Source organism: Marmota flaviventris, chromosome 3, assembly GCF_047511675.1.
Source record: "Marmota flaviventris isolate mMarFla1 chromosome 3, mMarFla1.hap1, whole genome shotgun sequence".
Classification (NCBI taxonomy): domain Eukaryota; kingdom Metazoa; phylum Chordata; class Mammalia; order Rodentia; family Sciuridae; genus Marmota; species Marmota flaviventris.
This window is the reverse complement of record NC_092500.1, coordinates 97,389,610-97,413,966: the sequence shown is the minus strand read 5'-3', so window position 1 is coordinate 97,413,966 and position 24,357 is coordinate 97,389,610. Positions and strand designations below refer to the sequence as shown.

At 42.7% G+C, this 24,357-nt stretch overlaps 2 protein-coding genes across 4 annotated transcripts in view; one reads left to right on the top strand and one right to left on the bottom strand.

Moving 5' to 3' along the window:
• Positions 1-356: 356 nt before the first annotated feature.
• Bcl2l14 (BCL2 like 14) lies at positions 357-22,892 on the top strand. 3 transcript variants are annotated; one of them, XM_027955934.2, is made up of 6 exons: positions 357-461; positions 7,369-7,807; positions 11,874-12,095; positions 14,546-14,616; positions 17,808-18,074; positions 22,132-22,892. In XM_027955934.2, exons 2-6 carry the CDS (start codon positions 7,375-7,377, stop codon positions 22,168-22,170), a joined length of 1,032 nt encoding a protein of 343 aa, XP_027811735.1. In that variant the 5' UTR covers positions 357-461; positions 7,369-7,374; the 3' UTR covers positions 22,171-22,892. The 3 variants fall into 3 exon arrangements, with proteins under 3 accessions (XP_027811735.1, XP_027811736.1, XP_027811734.1); XM_027955935.2 differs by having other exon boundaries at positions 357-521; positions 11,874-12,077; XM_027955933.2 differs by having other exon boundaries at positions 357-521.
• The window catches only part of Lrp6 (LDL receptor related protein 6), a 190,762-nt gene continuing 174,064 nt past the window's right edge, over positions 7,660-24,357 (bottom strand). Inside the window, exon 23 of the mRNA XM_071610133.1 lies at positions 7,660-7,794. Within this exon, the coding sequence (XP_071466234.1) occupies positions 7,755-7,794 (40 nt within the window). The 3' untranslated portion in view covers positions 7,660-7,754. The remainder of the gene's footprint in view (positions 7,795-24,357) is intronic.

Below are 24,357 nucleotides of genomic sequence, written 5' to 3'. Positions count from 1 at the left end.
CTTTACCTCTCTGAGCCTCAGTTAACCTCATTTGGAAAATAGGAATACCAACACCTACCCCTCGCTGGGGTTAAGATTAATTGTGTGAACAGTACCTGTGGCATTCTAGGTGTGGTCAGTAGGTATTTATTAAACCGATGAAACCATAAGAGAATAAAGTATTAGGAAAGCACCACCTCCCTCGTTGTTTCTACTGGCAACCACAGTGTCTGGTAAAGGATACAGAAATTCCTTTTGGAGTCAAATGACATAAGCAAAGGTTGGTGCTCCTTGGGTGAAAAGGCTGAGGGCGGGGTTTAATAAGGAAGTGGCTCTCTTCCCCAAACTTCCCTTCAGCCTTTCGTCCTAAACCTGAAGAGGCTGCTGCCTGGAGCTTTAAGTCACATAAGCCTTTCTAAAGGAGAAGCTAAGAAGACCTGTGCAGAGTTGTTTCCTCTTAAGCTTTGTGGAGAGAGACTCAGGTATAGAAATAGCCACACTGCCACCTGCCCTGCTGCCACCGCTGACAGCTTCCAGACCAGGTAACAGCAGGAGGCAGCAGTCTCCTGCTCAGCCTTCTCAGGGGGACAGGTGGGGCTTCAGCCCTGGTTTGCCAAAGAAGGCAGAACTCAGGGAGTGATTGACTGGCTTTATTACAAAGTTATTATGTCTGTCTCAGGAATCAAAATGACATTGAAATTCTAGTTAATGGGGTTTCCAGGAAGCATGAGAAAGGTCAGTCATGAAGGTTTCTCTTTCATTTCTCTTTGCTTCATTCAAAATATATAGATGTGAGGTGTTAGGAGTAGGGTTGGAGTCTCTGAGTCAGAGTTAGCATAAGCCTCACAGGCCTTTTGTAGGAATCTTCCAGGTTCTGAACCAGTGCTCAGGGTTCATTTATAGTTTATGTTTCCTTAAGTCCAGAAGTTGGGCTTCTATAAAATGAAATGTCCTCAGGAGAGAGTTTTAAATAGTTTAATTAATAATATGCAACCAGTTGAGTCCCTTTTTTGAGGGGGGAGGGGTACCGGGGATTGAACTCAGGGGCACTCAACCGCTGAGCCACATTCCCAGCCCTATTTTGTATTTTATTTAGGAATAGGATCTCACTGAGTTGCTTAGCACCTCGCTTTTGCTAAGGCTGTCTTTGAACTCCTGTCTCGGCCTCCCCAGCCACTAGGATTACAGGTGTACACCAGGGCACCTGGCTAGTTCAGTCCTTTTTCACATTATGCTGTCCTCTTTCATTGTGTTTATAACAAGGTACATGAGGACTGAGAGTTGGTCAGTGGCTGGGTGCTGCTGCCTGGCTGACCCCTCCCCTGGAGCAGGGACGAGTACCTTAAGGGGACCTGGGTACTCATCCTAGTCCTGGCAGTCCCCCGAAGGACTTCCTTGAATACAAGGCTCAGATGAAATGGGAGATCCATCTGCTGACCCTGGAGAAAGCTCCCTCCTCCCTGAGTTCCCTTTCACACAGTGAGCTCCTTCTGTGTGATGAATGTGACCTGAGGCTTCGTTTAGCTTCTTTGTATTTAGCTTCAGTTGCAAGAAGTTAAGGCATTGAGCTTAGCTTCTAGGGCAGGAAGTTAAGGCATTTTGCCTTATTCCTCATTTCACCTTCAGGATTAAAGAACATGTCATACTTTGAGATGGCAAACAAGGCAGAAAGGAATGAAGGTCTGGAGAGTTCTAAAGTGAGGGAAAGGGAGGAGGGTAGCCAGCCTCCACAGGTCAGAAGGGCCCAGGGTGCTGAGGACAGGGCTCAAGGCAACTGGACAGATGCAACTTATGATTTGGGATAGGAACCTCCCATGGGAAACAGCATGGACACCCTGAGTTACACTCAATTCCCAGCTGCATGTTCAGGGCAGATGGAAGTCAGTTCTTTTGCTGGGCCTGCCACCCAAAGGGTCTCCATGTCCCCCACATCTGAGACAGGCAGAGGTGAAGAGAACCAAAGGTAGGTCCAAACTCCAGCATAATTGGGGCAATAGGTTGTCATGGGGGCCTCAGTTGTCATTTCCTCTGTGTGCTCATCTGTTACCCACCATGGGAAGGGAAGGGAAATCCAATCTCCACAGAGGTAGAAAAATCCCAAAGTGTGTCTGGCAATCCCCAGAGCTTAGAGGTTCCCTTCAGTTAGGTTTTCTCAGGGGAAGCTTGGTGCAAGCCATACAGTCGTGTTCCCCAAGGGCATGCTGAGATGGGAAGACACTGGGGCCTTGGCCATTAACAGGTTGGAAGGAAGAGTCCTCAGAAAGGAAAAAAGTTCAACAAAAGAAGCTCTGTGACCTTGGCTTCTGGAGAGTGGTTTTTAGATCCAGGCACAGTGGCGCATGCCTGTAATTCCAGTTTCTTCAGAGGCTGAGGCAGGAGAATTGCAAGTTCAAAGCCAGCCTCAGCAACTTAGCGGTCGTAAGCAACTTAGAGAGACTCTGTCTCAAAATCGAAAATAAAGGGCTAGAATGTGCTCACTGGTTAAAGCCCTGGGTTCAATCCCCAGTACCCACCCCCCACAAAAAAAAAAAAAAGAAAAAAGAAAGTGTGGGTTTGTTACTGATAAGGAGAAAGTATATAGATGTAAGGTGTTATAAGTAGGGTTGGGTCTCTAAGTCACAGTTAGCATAAGCCTCACAGGCCTTATGTAGGAAGTGAAATCTCCCAGATTCTGAACCAGTGCTCAGGGTTCATTTATAGTTTATGATTCCTTAAGTCCAGAAGTTGGACTTCTGTAAAGTGAAATGTCCTCAGGAGTTGCTGAGAGCAGGTTGGATCAAATATGTTATAAACTGACTTGCTCACTGCTGCTTTAAAGTAAGACTTAGCTATCAATTAAGCAGGAGCGCTCGCTTACCCTTCTTCAATACACTTGAAGTATCTTACACATTAATATCTTTATGTCTGCATTGTTCTCTTCACTCTTGTACATTCCAGGCTCTGGTCACAGCGTCCTGTCCCTCCTCCCTCATTCTACGGCCACATTCTGCATCCATGTCCTGAGCAAGTGTTGCCTTCCTTTCTGCTTCTCTCACTCTTGGCTTTGCCAGTTGATCGGGCCAAGTCTTCAGTTCCTTTCTAGCCCATAAAACACCAGATTCTCATTTACGAAGTGAAAGAACCACAAGCACCATTTTGTCCTTAGTGGCTCCCACCAACTTTTTTTTTTTTTTGTACTGGAGATTAAACCCAGGGGTGCTCTGCCACTGAGCTACATTCCCCAGACCTTTTCATTTTTAATTTTGAGAAAGGATCTCTATAAATTGCCCTGGATGGCCTGGAACTTGTGATCCTCCTGCTTCAGCCTTCTAAATAGCTGGGATTATAGATGTGCACCACTATGCCCTGCAGTCCCCCCACTTCTGATGCTGCTCCTGAATCAGCATTTAGCAAACTTATTTCTCAAAGAAGCCAGACCCTTCCTCTCTCCACTAACAACACACACTCAAGACAAGGGCTCACCCTTCCTACCCAAGGACATTCCTCCTACAGGACCAGAGTGTACTTCCTGCCTACTATGTCTGGAGATGCCCAGTTTAAAAGGAAGCATCATATTAAAAACCTCATGAATCCTGCCTTGAGAAATTCCAGCTCTGGTCTTTTGCCTGGGCTCAGCCTCCTGCCCACTGAACCTGCTGCTCATCCTTGTGACCACTGAACCCACTGCAGCCTCAATTTGTTTTCAGCTGATTATCTTGCTTGTTTTCAGTTCCTCCGTCTCAACCCTCAGTCCACTTTATTCATACCACAGATCTCGGGATTTCTCAGCACATCCTTCATTCACAGGGTTTTCAGAGTTAACAAATAAAAATACAAGGCTCCCTGTTAAGTTTGAATTTCAGGTACATAACAAATTTTTATTTTTTAGTTTAATATAATATTTTATTTGGGACATGTATATACTAAAATTTACTTGTTACTTATAAAATTTATTTGTTCAATTTCAAATTGGACCAGATATCCTGTGTTTCACCTGGCAGCCCTATAATCATTCATTCACTCATTCATCAAATATTTATTGAGCACCTGCTATATGTCCAGTGCAATACTAGGTTCTGGGAAAGTCAGCCAAAGTGTCTTCATATTTTGCAGTAAATATGCTCTTATCATATATGCATATGGAATATATATGCTTACAAATGTATAGACTTTTTCAAATAAATACTTTTGAAAAACATTTAACAAGATTATTGAGATTTCCTCAGAACCATCTAAAACACACATATTCAGATCTCCCCTGTTATCTCAAAAACATCTGTACCATTGCATGGTAAATAGGTTTGAATTTAAATCTAAAGAAGGACCATTTGTTGTGTGTGACTGATAAGTTTCTTAAGTCTCTTTTAGTCTATAACAGTTCCCCTCTCCCCTTGTGTGTGCATGTGCTATATATTTGCTGAAGAAATTAGTTCATTCATCTTGTAGAATTTACCATATCCAGAATTTGTACCATTGCTTCCTTATGTCATCAGTTTATTCCTCTATCCCCTGCATTTTCTGCAAACTGTACTTACATCTAAATGCTTGAATAATTCAGATCTAACTTTTTTTTGCATCACGTAAGGGTGGGCACGAAATAGTTGTCTCACCTTCAGCAAAGAGAAGATTGGTCATTGGGTTCAGGTGTTATTGATATGATCCAGACTTTATCCTGTATATTTTCAAGAGATCATTTGGCTGCTGATGGAGTCTGGGTTGCAGGAAGGACAGGAGGGGGAAAAAAAGATCTTGCAGTGTTCCAGGTCAGAGACGATGGTGGCCTGGAACAGGGAAGTAGGACTGAGTGTGTAGGAACACAAAATGTGTGACAAAGTCAGGACCAGGCTACAGGCTAGAAGAGGGAGACCAGCTGACCTGTAAAAGGTGCCTGTGGGAGGAGGGGCAGAGGTGGAAAAGGAGAAAGGAGCATGTTTTTTGAGACACTGAAGTGACAGAGCCAAAGTTCACCTAATACAAGTGGGAAATTGGGAGAGTCAAGGGAAGACAGATTGTCAAGTGTTGCAATAGGTCATAAATGTGAAGAAACAGAAAAGGAGGAAGAAGGAGGCTATGGTCCCCATTCATGTCACATTCCTCAAGTATTACACAAGCTTACACTCACTTACCTGAGGCAGGTCTGTAGTGCTTGCGAGAAGTTGTGCAAATTTGTCTGCACATGTAGTAGGTGTGTTGGGTTCTGCAACTCTGCCCATTGCTGCATTGGGAAATCCATTTCTGCCCCTGCATCTTCACCTGACACTTTAGCACAGCCCCCTGCAGCTCCCCAACCTCACTTCCATCAGAATTCACCTAGCCAGGTACCATTGCTTTCTCAGGGCCCCGTGAAGGAGCTGTTCCTCAGATGAACAGCTCCTATTTCAGCCAGCAAGAGCCTCTTTCAAATACAGGAAGGGAAACCACGATGGGAAGAGGAAGCATCCGCAGATCTGCAGGGAAGATATTCCAGCCCCTGTAACTCCTTCAAATAGCAGAACTAGAGAATATTCTCAGTCTATATGTAAACCAAGTACCAAGGCGATTGACATGCCCAGGGACATAGCAAGTTAGAAGCCGTAGGATCCTGGCTGTGGTCCTACAGACACCTATCCAATTTTTCTGTACCACATCACACCACTTCAAACCTGGTCTGCAGTTACTGTCCTGTTCCTTTACAGATTGGTCCTGGTATGACAGGGTACAGGGGGGGGAAAAGGAGGGGCCTGCCAGTACATCCCATCAGTATCACTACAGCTTATTTACCATCGTACCAAAAGATCAGTAGGTGCAGTAAGAGAAGAGAACCTGGGTCAAAGTCATGCCAGTGACAGAGCCAGAGGGCCTGGTATGACAGTTCCACAGTCATGTGCCACATCAGGACATGTTGGTTCACATGGACCTAGATATGTGGATGGTCCCATAAGATTATATTGCCAAGTAACGTCACAGCCCTCTTAGTTTGCATAAAAGCATACCGCATTCACACAACAATGAAATCACCTAACAATGTGTTTCTCAAAACACATTCCTGTCATTAATTGATGCATGCATGATTATAGTAGAATAAAGTAACAGCTACCACTTTTGAGCAAGGTTCTGTGCCAAGACTTCTCATGCATTATCCTGTACCCTCACAATATCCCTGCAAGATGACTATTATGATTTACAATTTACCTACAGACAGCTCAAGTTCAGGGAGATGAAGTAATCCACCCTAGGTCAGAAAGGTATCACTGGCATGGCCAGGATTTGAACATAAGACTATTGGACTGAAAGCCTGAGTTGTTTTCCAATATATCTACTGGCTGTGAATTTTAACCCAGTGACAGACAAGTAGGACTGAGCTTTCTAGCATTAGAGACAAAAAGGTAAATGTAGTCCTTAACCTATAACAGAAAAAAGCAAAGAAGATTGTTAGCAAAAAAGAAATGTTTTCCTAGCAGGAAACTAGAAAGGAATCACTTTATGAAAACTTGACCAGGAAAAAATTGAAAAAAAAATCAGTTCATTATCTCTATTTAATTATTTGGATGGAAATCAAGATGAAACACTTCCATTCCTGCCATTTAGAGCTTGTTCCATGTTTATAAAGCATGCCTGTGGACAAATCACTCTCCCACCAAAACAATGACAATGGAAAGCTCTCCATTGCCTGCATCAGTTCTTTTCAAATTTGCAATAATAACAACAACAACAACAAGATGCTTTTATGAGATGAAATCTTACATGGAATTCCAAATAGAGCAAGAAATAGCAGCAAACCTAGACAAACTAAAGCAGAGAGCACAGGACAAAGGAAAGAGGAAGGGAAGGGTCAGTGGGCTCAGACATTAACTGGCTTTGCTCATCCATCCTCTCCCAAAAGACCTATCCCCCCTTCCTCAGCCCTATGGCTGCTTTTGAAAGGTACTGATTGACATGAGAAAATGCAAAGCTGTTCTGCTGATGTTCAAAGGCCTCCATAATCCAGTCCTGATTTATCTTCCCTCCACTATGCCCAAGCATCCCCTCCTGATGCCTGCCATCCTCCCACTAGTCTTCAAACATATCCTCAAGTCCCCCACTCTACAACCTGTGCATTCAGTTCTTAGCCCACCTATCTAAACCTTCCATCTTTCAAGAAGCCCTTACTGGCTCCTCTGTTTGAAGCTGACCTGCCTCTACCAGATGTGCTGGGCTACCCACAGTCTTCATTACAGCTCTTATCTCATTCTCTTCCTTTGGAATCAATGCTCATCTCTCTGTTCCCACCACAGTCAGACTGTGGCTATTCCATCTCTGCTTTATCCCTGGCTGCCCAGCAAAACAGAATAGGTGCACAGGAAGTGTATATTGTTTTCACCCTCTCTCTTACCCTACAAAGAATTAATGTCACCACACATAGAAGGAAACATGTGGACTTTGTCGTTACAGCCCACCATGTGCAGCACCAGCACCTGTGACCTAGAAGACATCCCCCTGGATGATGATGACCCAAACAGCATAGAATTCAAAATCCTGGCATTCTACACCAAACACCATGTCCTCAAGAGTGCCCCTGCTGTCTTCTCACCCAAGCTGCCAAGAACAAGAAGTTTGTCCCAGAAGGGACTGGGGAGTTGGGCAGCAGAGTCATGGACCCAGATGCCATGGCCTTGCAGACAATCTTCATCGAGTGAGAAACCCATACAGCTTGGCAAGAAAAAGTCTTCTTGGAAAACTCTCTTTGGAGTAACGGAGAAGGAGGAGAGTCCACAGAGTTCACCTCAGTTCTGTTTTCAGGGCCTCGTGGAAGTGGCATCTCAGGATGGTATCCACGGTCAGCAGTGGTCCCGGTCTCTTTCCAGTGTGGAACGGCACCTGGATAATGGAGGTAAGCTTCAGGAACTTTTTCTCTCCCACACCCAAATTTTTCCCCTCTGTATGTGCACAACAACTCATCTCTCCCATGTGGGAGAGACAGGCCTTGGGGCACTCCTGCCACAACTTTCCAGTTGGGTAGTATTCAGTAATAATTGCCCCACTCTGCTCGAGACTGCACGAAAGGAAGAAGATGGCAGTGAAGAGTGCCGGGACTGGATTCTTGGCTCCACTGTCAGTTAATAAGCTTGCTGCTCAAATGCCTAATCCCCTGAGCCACACAGCCACAGGGAAGAGCCCTGGCCAGGGGCCAAGGCTGCCTCCCTTCCCAAGTCAGCTGACCTCTTGGGCTCTGCACAGTGTTTCCATCTGCAAAGATGCCCAAACTTTAACAGAAAGCCCCCTCCTGCAAGGTTTGATTGCCCTGGGTAACTTGTTGATAAAGAGTCAACAGGTGGCAGTAATGTCTCATTTTTAAAATATGACTGTCCTGATTTTCTTGGAGAATCAGCCCACAAGTGAACAGCTTGAGAAAACCTGTTAGGATCAGGGAAATGTCCACTTCCTGTTAGACTTGTAGACGCCTAGACCAGGGAAGATCAGGGTCAGGACTGTATGGGGGACCTTTTTGCACAGGTAATATGAGGGCCTGGCCAAAGGAAATGCAGAACCTGGACCTCTCAGAGGTCATCCTTAGGCCTTTGCTTAACCTTCAGAGCAGGGCATCTGCGCTCTGCACTCTGTGCAGCTGAGGGTGGCAACTGTGACTCTACTGGACCAGTGTGTGTGTGTGTGTGTGTGTGTGTGTGTAGGTCTGAACTCTGCAGCAGACAGAAAGGCCTTCAGGCCTACCATGTGGATTGTGCTAGAGACCAAAGGTCTCCACAGACTTTCATCCTTAGACATTTCCTGGGATAAACGACATTTTGTGTTTTGATATTTACTAAAGAATCACATGCCCTTGTTTAATTTTCTGAAGTTTCAAAAGCAGCTTCTTTGCTTTTTTGGGGGGGGAGGTTAATAAAGTTAACTTTTATTTGAGATTAAGAATAAAATATTAAATTTAAAAAGCAGAGGGTTTACAAGCTGAATAATATCTATGGCTAAAATACACACACACACACACACACACACACCTCCTAAGGAAACTTTGCTTTAAACACTTATGTACAGCTCATCTTCTCTTCTCCCTTTTCTCTCTCCTCCCTTTCTTGTTTAGTTAATTATGTGGTTTTTATGTTAATTGTGTTGGTTTTACTGGGTGTGACCCAAGGGAGCTTCACATTCTGTTTCTGTGTTGCCACACATCAGGCAGAGCTTAGTTTCACCTGGTTCTTTTAACTAAAGGCTACAACATAACCTTGTGCTGCCTCCAGTACTCAGATCCAATCTTTAGTGGCAACAGTGAGGTATATCCCAAGACCAAAATGTTCTGGTGAGAGTTCTCAAGAAGTAGAGAAATGGAAGTTAACACGTATCTTAACCTATCAGCCCAGGTTCTATGACTTGTGAATCTTGTTTCTCTACAGCTCTGATTTCTTATGTGGACTGTTATAGTTAAAATTAGGTTCAGGGCTGGGGTTGTGGCTCAGCGATAGAGTGCTTGCCTAGCATGCGTAAGACCCTGGGTTCAATCCTCAGTACCACGTAAAAATAAATAAATAAAATAAAGGTATTATGTCCAACTACAACTAAAAAATAAATATTTTTTTAAAAAGATTATGTTCAGCAAGATAGAGTGGAAAATCCACACAACTATGGCTTAGATAACATAGAGGTTTACTTTTCTTTCCCATAAAAGAAGACCAAAGCGTGGAGGCCCAAATCTGATACGGCTGCTCCACGAAGTCATTAGGGATTCCTAGGAATTCTGCCCCGCCTCAGCTAGTGACTTCCAAAGTAGCTGCTCAGATCTCAACCAGTCTATCTACATTTTAAACAGGAAGAAAAAGGAAACAAGGGAAGGTCCCAGGTGCCTAATTTCTAGATAATTCAGAGAGCCTTCTTGAAACTTCTCCTTATATCTCATTTATCACCCCCTGCTGCAAGGAAGGCCAAGATATATTTGTTTGAGCTGGGCACCACAGCTGCCTTTCAAGGACTGAGAAGCACCTTCCAAATCCTGCTCTCTGCTCTTCTTGGCCCCACAATATCCCCCAAAATAGACGCTCGAGGATGGACAGACTTTCTGTCTTCTCCTCACCCCCATCCAATATTCCTTACTTATCCGATAGGACCATATCTAGAATCTTTCCTCCCTTCATTTTTTTTTTTTTAAAGTGAAGGTATTCTGGATGGGAATGTTAGCTAGTCAATCTGAGAAAGTTTTCATCTAACTTGATCTGAACATATTTCCTCTGCATCCCCCACTCATGTTCACAGATCCACAGAAATGAGCACACTAGCTACAGGTTAGTCTAATAGGCACAGGGTACTCCTATGCCTGCTGGTGAAATTGAGATTACCCTGGTTGTGCTAAAAGTGATGAGGAACAGCCTTTGAGGCTCTTCATCAGCCTGGCCCCCTCAGCGTGAAGATGGACACAGGGTGACTTCAGGTGGGAGAATCACACACTGATACCCCTAGATAGGCTGTGCAAGGTAACAGAGGGAGCACATGTTAAGCTGTCCTGTCTCACCTCCTGATAAGACTGCACACTTAGCTTGGGAAATCAGCTTCTTGCCATTTCCTTGTCAGGGGCCATGGTAGCCAGTGTGGAGCAGGAGGTTAGTTTGGCTGCAATAAGGTGATTTTAAAATGGGAAGTACATTTGGTTTGGTTGTTAAAATGAGAAGGAAGAGCATTGACCCTTTTACCCTTGACTTCTCTCTAGTTCACTCCTTACCAGTTTTTGAACCCTGTGATTTGAGCATGAGGAATACCACATTTTTAAGCCAGGTGTCCAGATAGAGGCTTGATAGATAGAGCATTATCTCCATGGTCCTTTGGTGAGTGGCTAGTAAAGGCAAATGAGGGTGCTGAAGCTCTCATGCTAGGGAAGAATGCCAGGGACAGAGGATTGGACATTGTCTTGGCAGCCCTGCCTGTTTCTCTTATGACACATTCCTCCCAGGACTTAGGCCTTGTCTCTTATCTATCATGATTTACAGAGTCTAGGATTTCCCCTGGGTATATCAATCTTCTGGCCAAAACTCTACTCCATTACTACTATCTTCAAGTCTTGTGAATAAGCTAGTGTTATTTTTCAAATAAGACATGATACAACTCAGCTGCTCCATATGGCACCAAAGACAGAGCCTGTGCAAGCTTCTACCAGTTAAGAACTTAGTGACACATCAATAAGGAAAAGTTTACTACCCAACAAGTTAGCCATGTACCTGCCCACCACGCTCTACCCCATCCCAAACCAGGTACAAAGCTGACTTGTCTTTGGCCGGCTACAACATTCAGGGGGTCAATGCCATGTAAACTTTCCTGTTCCCAAATGCTTTATTCTATACCTCTGCCTGCAAATGCGCAACCCTTTTCATGGATTATAAATTCTTGAAGGATGGGTCTTACTCTGTGTATCCTTGTTTACCTATAAGCGTTAATTGAATGCTTCCCAGTGGACATGGAGGAAAGACGTGTGATCATATGAGCAGGTGGAATTAAGTGTTTATTTAATAATGAATTTAGGTGATGAATATGGCCTAACATCTGGGATATTTCCCAAATCAAAACAAAATAAAGAATAAAAATAAAATCATAATGAGCATTCCATTAAAACATTTCCTTTTGTGTGTCTTCCTTTGCAAAGGGGAAAGGGGACCATAATTTGGAAAACGTCAGAATGAGATACAAATAGGTAATTGTTACAAGGGGACAATCATTCTTCTGAATACTCCTCCTGCATCCCAGCTTCTGCCAGGCAACTGCCAGCTGTTTCTGAAGAATGATCCGTACACACACACACACACTCACTCTCTCTCTCTCTCTCTCTCTCTCTCTTTTTCTCTCTCACTCCTGGGCAATTTCTTCTCATTCTGGGGTGACCTCTTCATTCCAGGAAACTGCATACCAACGAGCCAGATGACATTCTGGGAAAGGCCACTCAGCCCCATTTTCTCTTGTTTCAGATGTGGACCCCAAAGTTGCTTCCATTGCCAACCGAGTGGCTGACATTGTTCACTCCTGGCCACCATCAGAAAGGACCCACCTCCGGGGAGGAGGCTTGGAATTCAAAGATAAAATTGTGCTGCAGGGTCCTCGTACCCAAAAAGAAAGCTTAAAAGTTGTGCTACAGGGTCCTCGTACCCAAAAAGAAAGCTTAAAAGTTACAGGTACAAGTTCTAAACAAGGTAAATCTTCCTTCCATGTGTTTGTGTTGGGTGAGTGTGCCAGGCAGAGGTATACAAGTATTCATGTGTTTGTTTAGCTCAGTGCTCTGAAACTTGCAAGTCTCAGCAGACCTGCCAGCAACATGCTCTAGGCACTGAGCTATAGTTTGAGAACTGCCCAAGGCACGGGGACTACACCAACATGATGAACCAACATGCAGAGCTCACTGCTGAGTCAAAAAGTCTCCTGCAGTGAAAGAGGAGGAAACACGAAGTGTGCGTTCAACCTTGTCCTGGGAGATGTGGGATGCCTTATTAGACTGGATCCTGTTACCAATGGCTCTGGACCAGTTTGCACTGGATAGAGTTGGAACATCAACCCAGAGATTTAAATATTGCTTTGGGATCCTAGGGAAAAGCAGGGGTCTGTCAAATAGCAGGTCTGGTGAAGAACATGAAGCAAAACTGAGAAGTAGTGACCAGACTAGGTCAGTTGTCACCAAAACCATAGCAATAGCTGTAGCTAGGGCTGTAGGCCCCATGAGACTTATGGCAACTGGGGACTCTGAGGGGAGAATTAAGGAGAGAAGGACCAAGTGTCACAGGAAGAAAAGCTCGTTCCTGCCTTTCCTTACCAACTATGTTCCTCTCCTGTGATTTCCTCCCTAGCACCTCCAGTGGAGGCTGTGAGGCAGAGGTGGCTCCTGGGTTGGAGGCACCTTCAAGATCAAGGCAGAAGGTCTCCTTGCAATTGCTGGCACACAGCAGTGGCTTTGTCCACCTTCTGCTCTACTGTGGGGCACACACACACTGCCACTGAGGCTTTGAGTGAGGAGTTGGAGGAGAGGAAGAGCCCTCTGAATCTGCCCAAAAGAAAATGTCGACACTTTATGGCTATCTCAAGTGTAGGAAGTGATGGGAAGTGATCTCCTAAACCAAGCTGAAGCAAAGGTGCTCTTCCTCCCCAGGGAAGAATCCAGGGCTCTCTCAGAGCAGCCTTCCCAGAGGAAGGCAGCACCAGACTGAACAGTCTGCTCTTGCTGCTCTCAAGTAATGTGAGCCCCAGGTGTCCTGCTCCCCTCTCCCTTCACCAGACTGGCCACACCAATTCCCTGACCTCTCTTCTCTTATCCTCTTAATAAGTGGACAAATGTGAATTCTGTGACCTCAGATTTGGGCTATAAGTAAGAAATACTGTTCTCTCAGTAACTGGCCTTTCTCTGTTTGGATTTTATTCTATACCAATGACTATTTTCTTTGCTTTCTTTTTTTTTTTTTTCTTCTGTACTTGGGGTCAAGACCCCAGGACCTCACACGTGCAAAGCAAATGCTCTACCACTGAGCTACACCCCCCAACCATTTTATTTTTTTATTTTGAGACAGGGCCTCATTAAATTGCTGAGGCTGGCCTCAAACTTGTGACCCTCCTGCCTCAGTCTTCTGAGTCCCTGGGATTATAGGCATGTGCCACCATGCCACACCTACAATGACTTTTCTCATCATGTTTGTTAGCAAGTTGTGAGACAAGAAAAATCAGTCTGCTTTCTTGGTTACAACTTGTACGCTATGCAAAATGATAGCCATTTTCAGTCTATTTACCACTGGAGACTTGGGGATGGGAGGATTTATTAATTTCATTTATTTTATCCCACCTCGTTGTAGAGACATGGCATATCATGTTTATATTCCAGTCAGTTAAAAATCAATCAAATTTCAAAGAGAATATAAGGAGAAAACAAAAGTAGGAAAATAAGATGGGTTTAGGAATTAGGTTAATCCCAAAATGTAGGACAGAAGATTTTTATCTTCCGTTAGATCTGAGCTACAAATTTGGCTCTTCCTGGTAGATGATACAAAGGTGAAAATATGATCAAGTATGTAATCTGTGGTGTCCATAAGGAAAAACATCATTGCTAAAGAAAGGCTACAGACCAGAGGGACGGCTGGGGTGTAGGTCAGTGGTAGACTGCTTGTCTAACTTGCATGAGGCCCTGGGTTTGATCTCCAGCACCAAAAAATACATAAAATAATAAAACCAAAATAAAAACCAGAGGGAAATTTTTTCTAATATCTTCATAGGATCATGTATATGAAACTGATATCTTCAACAACATTCTTACAGTCAGAGGGGTGGGGAGGGGCTAGTGGGCAAGGAAAGAAAGGACTATAGAAGAGTCTCAGATGGTTTGTGTCTGATTAGAAGAAACAAGGTAAAATTTATTAGCTAGGAATTAGAAAGCACTCCTCTTCCTTGATTCTAAACCAAGCCACAAGCATCGCCACTGGGAAAATTTAAGATTATTTTGTGCTTTTCTCTTCCTTTTTAAAATTTTTTTTAATTTTATGTGGTGCTGGGGATTGAACCCAAGGGCTTGTACATGTGAAGCAAGCATTCTAGCAATTGAGTTATATCCCCAGTCCCTATTTTGTGCTTTTCTTGAAAGAAATAACTGCCATTTTCCCCTCAACAGATGGAGAAGACCAAATAATATCCAAAATTGTTGAGCTGCTGAAATTTTCAGGAGATCAGTTGGACAGAGAGGTATGAAGTACCTTGAACTAATGAGATTTTTTTCTCTTCCATGTACCAGTGCAACAAGAATAGAACTGTACTCCAGGTTGTAACCTTATTCCTTTTCAAAGTTCTGGTTTCCACTTAGTCCTAAATTTTATTTCCCTTGGAGTCCACATTCATGCTGGCTGCATCTCAAAAATGAATCACTTTGGAAAACATAAGTGAACTTTCTGGAGCCTCCCTGGAATTTTTGGAAACTAGAAAAGTAGCTGTGTTATTGCAAGAAAAAAAACACCAGTAAATTAAAATTTGCTGAATAGGATTATTAATCTCATTCCCCATGTAACTGATCCTCAGTGCTGTTTAGACTCTCCCATTTGCCCTGCAGCCTGGATATCTATGTTCCACAGGGGACCAAAGGCTGAAGACTTCTGAAATCATCTCCCCTACAGTTGCTGAACTATTTGTTGTCTGCTTATAGTCTTCCCCTAGCCATTTGGCCAGGGAAGCAGGACAGTACCACTTGGAGAACTTATAGACTTCCTGCCATTTCCAAGTTGAGAACCATCTTTCTAATCAGGAAACTGTGAGAGTTGCTTTCAGAGAAAGGAGATGACAATCCCCTCCCCCCTACACACACACCCCAATGTAATCATAGAGCTTCTCTTAAGAATGCCATCTCTTCTGTATCCATTTCCCCCAAGCTAATGCATCATCTGTAGGGACTGTCAATCAGGATCTGGCCTGTAGATGTTTGCCTTTGTTTTGCCAGGATCTATGGGGAGGAAGTCAGGCCCAAGGCAGCTTCTGCAGTAGTGGGAGACAGCAGGAATTAGTGGGCCACCCTACTCAGTCACTGCATGTTAACAGCTCTTCTCATAAGCTTTGTCAGAACTGTGCCCAGAGGATGATGACCATGAGGGTGAAGGGCCTGGGAGATGGTACAGAATGAAAAACAGGGGTAGTGAAAGTTGCAGAATGAAAACCAGATGTATCAAGCTAAAGAAAAAAGAACTGTGTGTGTGTGAGCTCCAGGGCCACATGGAGAGGTGGGCACATGCAAAGGAAGCAGGGACTGGAACGTGATACATGATTGGAGCACAACTTGAGTTTCTCCAGAGCCAGCATTATGGATACAGAAGTTATGGGGCAATTGATTTCTTTCCATTGGAAGAATTTTTTTGGTTCTCAAGGCCACCCCTCTGGGTCAAGGGCTGCCTGTGAAAGAATGATATTGTCACTAGAATTGCAAGTGGGTGCCAAAAACTAGTCAGCAGTTAAGACCTGAACTAGGAAGGCTCTTTTACCCCAGAGGTTTTTACAACCCTGAAACTCTGACTTGGCCACCTCCTCTTCCTACTTCTGAAGGCAGAGATTTGCAGTAGCCAAGCTAAGGTCAGGGAGGGGTGGTGTGAAGGTAACCCTTCTGGTTAGGAAGGAAGAGGCTTTCCTTTCCATCCCATAAATTCCCACGGTCAGAAACCTCGTTTTGCCTGATGTTTTATCTTCTTTGGTGGTATTTTACATTATTTATTTAGAAACTTTGGTTCTTATTCCCTTGGCATGTTTACCCAATTGAAGACTTTGGTGGGAACATAAGGTAGGTGTGACCTTGTTTTATGTGGCCGTGAGTTCCCACTGTATGGTGGGAAACTGACACTGAGCAGGGGCGACCAGCCCTGGCTGCAGAGCATCTGCAAAGAAGCTCTCCTGAGAGGCCAGGGCCAGGTGTGACTGAGAGGGGACAGAACAGGGGAGGTGCTCTGCAGAAGATGTTTTCTTTCTGGCATTTGATTCTTTTACTGTCCCGGCAGACTTCAGACTTCCAGGTGCTGGCTAAGGTTTTGAGCCTCACTTCTTTGATTGGGCCACTAAAGAAGAGTCCTTTCTTTGGGTAGGAAGTTGGTCATTCCTGCTCAGATTTATAACTCAAATAGGACCCTGTGTCTCTGAAGTTGGGAGGAGAGCTTGGCTCAGGTAAAGAACACTATCTACCAAAATCTTCATATAGCATCTGACTCATTCCCCAACTATCCCTGTTAAATATTTGCTGAAAATCTATTTAATGTGCCATTCCTCAAGGACAGAACTAGAGGATTTTCAAATAAGCATTTAGTGTCTGCTTATTGAGAAATCTCTGTTTTCACTTGGCAATCATCATACTAACAGACATTGCAGGAGGTGAAGCACAGAGATACTAGGCTGTAGGAATGGTGGGAGGTAGAAAACTGGGAAAGGAACCAATGGATTCGATTTTTTAAGTGAACATGTGTACTTCAGGGAGGCTTCCTGAAACCCCCAGCTCCCACAGAATCCTGAAAAATGATTGGCTTGGCATGTTGGTACATTACCTGTAATTCCAGCTATTCTCAAAGCTGAGACAGGAGGATCACAAGTTTGAGGTCAGCCTCAGCAGCTTATTAAGAACTTCAGCAAGTTAGCAAGACCTTATCTCAAAATAAAAACTAAAAATAAATAAATAAAAAGGCTGTGAATATAGTTCAGTGGTGGAGTGCACCTGAGTTCAATCCCAGTATTGCTAAATAAATGAAAAATTTAAAAAGGTCTGGGGGCATAGCTCAGTGTTAGAGCACTTGCCAGACATGTGCAATCCCCAGTCTCTTTCTGTGTCTCTTCTCTCTGTCTCTCTCTCTCTCTCACACACACACACACACACACACACACACACACAAAGATAATTTCCAAAGCCCTTGCTCCACATCCAGCACTATGCTAAGTGTCCTACTCAGTTACCCTGTGTTATAGGTGCTATCATCATCCTGGTTTAGAGATGTCAAAACTAAACCTGAAAGGTTAGTAACTTCCCCAAAATTGCATAGCAATTTCTGAGCTTCAAATCCTGTTCATTATTTTACCTCTAGTAAAGCACTTACCATTGTTTTATAGTCCCCCAAGTAAAGGCCTGAGTCTCAATTCTCCATGGTCCCTATCCACTGTAAGTGCTCGGGAAATATTGTTAAATGTTGAATGAATGGACTGTTCAATTTTATCACTTCTTTGTCCAGATGAAATGAATCCACAAAGCAGATCCATGCCTTTGTCTGGTTCTGTAGGACATTGTGCCATGATTGAGACCAGACTCGATGCTCTTTCCATTGGTTTCTTTAGTGGCCCACATTGAAGCTAGAGAGTAGCCCTCTGTCTGCTTCAGTGAGCCAAGTTGCCACTTTAGTGACTGCTTCTCCTCTCCTACACAGTTGAAGAAAGACAAGACTTTGCCGAGCAGCCTCCACGGTATTATGACCTACTCTGTTTTCAAGACTATCACAGACCAGTTCTTAGGGAATGTGGACACCAGAGGAGAATCAGAAGTAAAGGCACAGGGCTTCAAGGCTGCCCTTGCAATAGACGCCATAGGCAAGCTCACAGCCATTGACAACCACCCAATGAACAGGGTGCTGGGCTTCGGAACCAAGTACCTAAAAGAGAACTTCTCACCCTGGGTTCAGCAGCATGGTGGATGGGTAAGTGCATTTCTATTTAAAAAATGATTCTTCTATGAACTCAGAAGGAATGAGATGGAAAAGGTTCTTTTTGTTTTGGTTTGTTTTTAAAGCGAAGGGAACACATCTGTGAAGCAGTTCTCATGGATTTAGGACACTTGAGTGGCAAGAGATATACGCCATTGATGGAAACATACTTTTAGTGATTATCTTCATCAACCATAAATATTTACTGAGTTCTCTCAGGGTATGTGGGGGGTGGGCAGGGGGTGCCAAGAGACTGGTCAGATAAAGCAGGAAATGAGGAGATGCTGAGATATTAAATGTTTAGATAGATGTAATTTCTGTTTTCACAAATTCTGAAGGCAGCGGAAGTCTGGCAGTGAGACAAGGGTAGAGAGATGGAGCCTCACGCTCCCTGATACAGACTGTGGGGGCTAATCCTCATGCAGAGATTCAGAGGTCACGGTATTTTGTCATCACTGCTTTGACCCACTCACTTTGACAGGGACATTGAGATACAAACCAAAAGGCAAAAGTTAAACTTTCATCTATTTTTACTTATCCAATATCAATCAAAACAGACATCTTCTCCTCCTCCATCCTTTATCCCTGAGATCTCCTTAAAATGGTCATGTTTAAATGCTACCCATTGCTATATCCCAGAACCTTTGATCCCAGAGGCCCAGGAGGACAGGACTTTGCTCCACATTATCATTAGTCCTCCTTCCATGAGAATGGTCCAGGGACCACAGGAAGCTTGAGTTCACACTAGGCATGCTCACAGTGACCCTGGGACCTCCAAACAGACTTAGTCTCTTGGGTATTGGAAGAAAAGTGCAGTTGATCTTGCCTACAGGGCTAAAGTGCCCACTATGGTCTTCGGTGGCTGCCCACCTAGTCTACTGTTCCTTTCTATCTTCCATTTTTGCACTATACACACATAAGTGTTATCAAATATAACACTTAAGCGGCTGATTTGAACAACTAACCCCCTTATGCATTGTAAATCCAAGCTGCCTTAACCCATTCTGAAAGGAGTACAGATTCCTTGACAAGACTTTGGTTCTCCCTGATCTTCCTCTCTGGATCCCTTCAAGTCCCTCCTCTACCCCAAAGTTTTCCTGACCACACTAACTGTGGCCTCATCAGTCTCTGGCTGTAACACTTCATGGCTGCACGACAGTAATATACAACAATCAAATTCCCAACCATGTTTCAAGCATTCATTTTTAAATCATTATTGGTCCTATTACTGTATTTCTGTGAAGAAATGATAAGTATCAATTGGGTTCACAGGCCACCTCTCATAAGTCTATTTGACTCATTAATGCTGCTGAAATGTCATAAAAGTTCCATTTTTAAAAAATTAGTGGGCTGGATGCTGTGGCACAGGCCTGTAATCCCAGCTACTCAGGAGTCTGAGGCAGGAGGATTGCAATTTGAAGGCCAGCCTGGGTAATTTAGTAAAAACCCTGTCTCAAAAAGAAAAAAGGAGGGGGCATAGCGTGGTGGCAGAGTGCCCTCCCAGCCCAATCCGCAGTATTACAAAACAAACAGTGGTTGAACACCAAAAGTACAACAACAATAACAACAACAACAAAAAATTGGGTTTCATTTTGGTAGCTTCCAAGGCCTCTACCACCAGCAAAATGAAAAATCAGAACTGGGCGGTGTAGCTCAATTGTAGAGCATTTGCCTAGCATATGTGAGGCCTTGGGTTCCATTTCTAGAACTACAAAAAAAAAAAAAAACCAAACAAGAAACGAAACCCCACAGTAAAGAGAAAAGAAATACTTACAAATCATATTTTAGTAATGATATATTCAGAAAATGTAATCAGCTCTTCCAATTCAACAACAAAAAGTAATCCAATTTTTAAAAATTTGGCCATTGATTTACATAGACATTTCTCCAAAGAAGATATATAAGTGGTCAATAAGCACACAAAAAATGCTTGACACCTTCATTTCAGCAGTAGGGAAATGCAAATCAAAACCATGATGATCTCTACCCACCAGGATGGCTCAAATAAAAGCTGGTGAGGATGTGGAGAAACTGGAACCCTCATACACTGCTGGTTGAGTTATAAAATGGTGCAGCCTCTTTGGAAAACAATTTGTCAGATCTCCAAAATGTTAAATACAGAGTTATGAGGGGCTTGGGGTGTGGCTCAGCAGCAGAGCACATGCTGAATGTGTGCAATGCTCTGAGTTCAATCCCCCCAGTACCACAGGAGAAAACAAAAACAAAAACACAAAGTGTTGCCAGTAGCACTCCTATAACCAAGAAAACTGAAAACACATTTCTATATAACACTTGTCCGCCAATATTCATTGCAGAATTGATTATTCATAATAACCAAGAAGGAGATACATGCGAAATGTCCATCAACCAATCAATGAAGAATGGGTGAACAAAATACAACTACATGGTGCAATATGATTCTTCCATAAAAAGGAATAAAATATTGACATATATTGATAGTATATATAATATGTATATATATTTATATATATATATATAGTATGTATATATTTATATATTTATTTATATGAGCCTTAAAAACATCATGTTAGTAAAGAAGTCAGACCATATGTTGTATGATTCAATTTACAGGAAATGTCCAGAACAGGCAAATTCATAGAGAAAAAAAGTAGATTGTTGCCAGGAGCTGGAGAATGAGGAAATGGGAGTAACTGCTAACAGACATGAAGTTTCTTTTTGGAGTGGTGAAAATATTCTATAATCAGATGTGATGGTTATGCAATTCTGAATATTGTGAAAGCAACTAAATTATATACTTTAGCAGGGTAAATTTTGTGGTATAATTTTATTTCAGTAACTATAAATAGTGGTTCTCATTCTAGTAATCAAAAAAGGAAAGAAAAGTGAATACAAGTATTTTTATTATTTTAATTTGGCTTCTGGGGTTAGAAAATCAGATGTAGTTAGAGAAAATAAATTCTTCAGTAAAAATGCTAAAGAGGATTGCCCAAGGCTTTAACAATTGATGGCACTAGTTAGTTCTCTATCCTCTGTAGTTTTCCATCCAAATTTTATGACTTATCCAGAATATCAGAAACCTGAATCTTAACTCTTGGCCATGGTTAGGTTTAATTTGGAACATATAAGTGGAAATTAGAAGAATGAAGAAAAAGAATGTGTGAGAAAGGACTCATTTTTCCAAACTGCCAGAAACGGATTGAAAAAATAAAAGATGTTTATAAAATAATCTTTATGAGCAGCTATGAACTGATATAAGCTATAAGGGTCTGAAGGAGATGTGGACCTGTGCTCCCTCTTGCTGGTCAGGGATCAGGGGACGATTGGCCCCCAGTATCTTGGTGGCTCTCAGTGGTGGAGAAGGAAAGAGAACTCTTCCTGTACCCAAGCCTACTAGCAGCTCAGGGCTCCTAACTACCTGAACATCCCACATTTCCTAGGAGGGTATCTAATCTTCCCAACTGAACTACAAATAAGTCTATGAGGGCAGCATGATGTGTTTTACACCCCCTTTTATCTCTCATGGCTCACATCATTTTACTTACATCATAGATATTCGACCAATACTTGTGAAATAGTAAAAGAATCAACCAAATGAATGTATAGCAACTCCATCACCAAAGCATGCTAATCAAGCGACTGTGAGATTTTAATTTACTCCTGGCCTCTTTTTCCTCATGGTGGGGGCACCGTTCATGTTGTTATCCTGCAGTCCACAACCTCTCCTCTTTTCTTTCTGCAGCACTTCAAAAGGAGAAGTTTGCAACCTTCACAATCATGAACCTTTTGGTACTTTGTTGAATTTTTAAAAACAGCCTTCAAGCCTTCCCATCTTGGAGAAAAGATCCAGTCTGTTAGTCCTGGATATGTAACATAAGACCTTAGCTAATGTTTTCCTTGCAGGCATACCAAGGATGTCTGTCACCTTTCCAAACCCTCCCCCAACCTGAACGTAGTCTTCAAGCCTCAGGTCATGCCTGGGATAAGAGCAGAGTTAACAAGCATATGTTTTCACTTCAACGGTGAATCAAACTTGGAATTTTAAGAATTTATTTCTCTTTTCCTCTTCTAGGAAAAGATACTTGGGATATCACATGAAGAAGTAGACTGAAATATCAGATTTGTCATCCTGGAATATTCATTGTCCAATGGTGGTCCTGTGCACATCAGTCTCAGCAGAGACTACAGGAAAAAATTAAAATGTTAACAGCAGTCCTGTGACTCAAAAAGGCATGGGGAGAGGCCTTGGGCCTCTCTTGCTCACAAGACACAGATGCATGGTCTTGGGCTTTGACGTTGATGTTTTTCAGGTCCTTCACTGAGTGTGGGAAGAAGTCTATAAAGATAAGTGGTCATTCTGCTTTCAAACATTCAGAACGGAAACCATCCTCCTGCTTCTGTTAGCTCCTTTGGAGATGTCTGCTGACCTCACAAGGGTGAAATGCTAAATCATGCACATGTTTACTTTTTAGTTTGTAGTACTATTTATTTTTTAAACTACACTTGGAATGGTCTAACAAATGTCATTTCAAGCCTACCTTTAGGAAGATGCTGTTATTTGTGTTAGCAGACATAGCTGAAAGAAATTCTTAAATTTACTGTGTCCACTAGTTTGGGGGAGATACAGCTATAGATGTCTTTTTGAGCCACTTTTCTCAAAACATTTTCTGGCAGTTTGAAAGACTTCAATTTAGAACAAAACCACCATCGCCGTGGCCTTCAACCTGCAGCTCCCTGATATACCTCTACTTCACAAGGCCCCTGGAACCTCCTTTATTATTCTTGGTGGTAGCATAATGATTAGTAGCTGGTAAAATAAATACATAGAAAGACTACTGTGGAAAGAGTGTCTTTTTGGTTAAAATAATAGTAATGATACTAGGGTTTCTGTGAAGATCGAATGAGTTAATTTACATAAAGTCGAACAGACCTTGGTAGTGTTAAGTGATTGCTTATGTTCCTTAATATGTGTGAGTCCTCCACTAAGCCAAAAATGTACTCGTCTCTCAAAGCAGTCACTGATTTTCTGAAACGGATACTGTTCAGAATGAAGATTTTTAATAAGTGAAATATGTTCAATAGTGTTTAAGTCATGCTTTTAAAAAATACTATCATATTATAGGGTCTTACACATTTCTGGATTTCAAGCACCTATGATACAACCTGACATAAAATAGATGCTTAACAAAACTCTGATAAACAAAAATAAATAAATAAGTCAATCAGACATACTTTCAGATTCAAGGGGAAGCTGGTTTCCAATAACTTATCACAATGAAGTGAGTTATTCTTCTATTCTGTCATGTGAAAGTCACAAATGTTAGGAATAAAGGAGTCTATTTACAGATGGAGACGCCAAAGACTTCTCCTTCTCCTCCTTTAATCTAACCATGCCAACCTATTTGCCATTTCCAAAATGCAGTATGCAACCTTGCACTTGGAGCCTTCAGAATGAGTGATGTTCTCTCTGCTTGAATGTCCTTGCCTGCCTGCCTCCTTTCCCCCTACTGCCACTAATCCAAAAGACTCCAGCCCATCTTTCCAAATTTACTACTTAATTTCTCCCCTGAACCATTTACTAACTCTGCCTATAATATCATGGGGGCTCTATTTGGATGAGTTTCCTCCTATGAATGTTCCAAAACCCTCTGCATATATATGTTATACTTAACACAAATGTACCACAAGAACTGATTTTTCCCAGTCTTTCTCAGAGGATTATAAACTCTTATAAACAGCATTATATCTAGTTTAGCTTTGTATATCTAATGCCAGGCACATTTCTGGCACATAACTGCAGAACCATACCCTAGCCTTGCTTCTATTGCTTGTAAATCAATATATGACTGGAGTATGGCCCAAGATATGCGTAGTCATTACAAGTTCTCCAAATCTTTCCAATATCATCTGCAGCTTCTAATTAAGATGAAGTGGTAGTTATCAGATTTCATTTCCTTCTTGAACCAACTAAATAACAGACAAAATAAATGAAACAACAATTTTCAAGACACTGGCATTACCATGAAGAACTGGTCCTGGACAGGTGAGAAACCAACTGAGCTCATACTTTTGTTCTAGAGTATTGCACATTCAGTTTCCAGGCCATGTTAGAGAGAGGGGAACCCACTCAGGGGTCAGCAGTCTTTCTCAGTGGAGCAGGGAGAGCTGGGAGTCCAGGAGGGCCAAAGCAGCCAATGTGTGCAGGGAAGATAAAGGAGAAAAGACTGGCACATGACACTCCAGACCTGAAGATGGTTCCCTTTAAGTCTAGAGGTGAGTACTGATCAGTATATGCATG